We start from the raw sequence: 1,095 nt of genomic DNA, 5'->3' as shown, positions 1-1,095 counted from the left end.
TGGAAACATCCATGAATATGTTCACATAGTGGAATACAGCTCTTTCCTCTATGTATTTAGAAAACATTCAAAGGTCCCCATTGCCCTTAGAATAAACTCTTCAAGTGGACACCATGGTCTTGCAGGCTCTTGCCCTACTCACCTGTCTGCCTTCAATTCCAGAATCACACTAGCCACTTCCAACTCTCCCTGATGCGCTGAACATACCATTGTCCCAAATGCACTATGCTTCTGTCAGCCTGCGCCTTTGTGCTTGCTGTCCCCTCTGTCTGGAAACCTCTCTTCCACCTCCCTGCCTCACCTGAGTCATACCTACTCACCCTTCAGGTCTCCCTGTGGACATCACCATTTCAAAGTCTCTAAATCCCAGGCTGGATCTGTGACCCACACTTAGCTTCTGCAGAGCCCTAGGCTGTCCTCAACACTCCTCTGACCACTCTGTGCTGTCATCTTTGGTTACATGACAGCTTCTATTGGTGGACCATGCAAAGGACACAGCAGAGCCCTAGGCCTTGGTCATTGCTGGATTCAAGCACCTAGAAAATTTCAATATAAAATAAGCCTTGAATAACATTTCTTGACTACATGAATGAATAAATGAAGGCAAAGTGCTATGAGGATATAGAGCACTCCTTTCTGTTCATGATCATGGGCAATGACTGCCGTGTGGCCATCTGCCACCCCCTGCGCCACAACGTGCTCATGAGCACCCGCACCTGTGCCCGTCTGGTGTCCTGGACCTGGGCTGGGGGCTCAGTCATGGGGATGATGGTGACCCTGATAGTTTTTCACCTCACCTTCTGTGGGTCTAATGTGATACATCATTTCTTCTGCCATGCGTTTTCCCTCCTAAAGTTGTCCTGTGGGAAGGAGACATCCTCTGTCACCATGGGTGTGATCCTGGTGTGTGTCACAGCTCTGATGGGCTGTTTATTCCTCATCATCCTTTCCTATGTCTTTATTGTGGCTGCCATATTGAGGATCCCCTCTGCTGAGGGCAGACACAAGACCTTCTCCACATGTGTGTCCCACCTCACTGTGGTCATTGTGCACTATGGTTTAGCCTCCATTATCTATCTCAAGTCCAAAGGTCCC

General features: G+C 48.8%; 1 protein-coding gene across 1 annotated transcript in view; it reads left to right on the top strand.

The window, feature by feature from the left end:
• Window positions 1-597: 597 nt before the first annotated feature.
• LOC105234813 (olfactory receptor 10H3-like) overlaps window positions 598-1,095 on the top strand; it is a gene marked incomplete at its 3' end in the record, with an annotated part of 2,526 nt that continues 2,028 nt past the window's right edge. Inside the window, exon 1 of the mRNA XM_034657196.1 lies at window positions 598-1,094. Within this exon, the coding sequence (XP_034513087.1) occupies window positions 598-1,094 (497 nt within the window). The remainder of the gene's footprint in view (window position 1,095) is intronic.

Source organism: Ailuropoda melanoleuca, chromosome 4 (genome assembly GCF_002007445.2).
Source record: "Ailuropoda melanoleuca isolate Jingjing chromosome 4, ASM200744v2, whole genome shotgun sequence".
Classification (NCBI taxonomy): Eukaryota; Metazoa; Chordata; class Mammalia; order Carnivora; family Ursidae; genus Ailuropoda; species Ailuropoda melanoleuca.
This window is presented reverse-complemented; position numbering and strand designations above follow the sequence as displayed.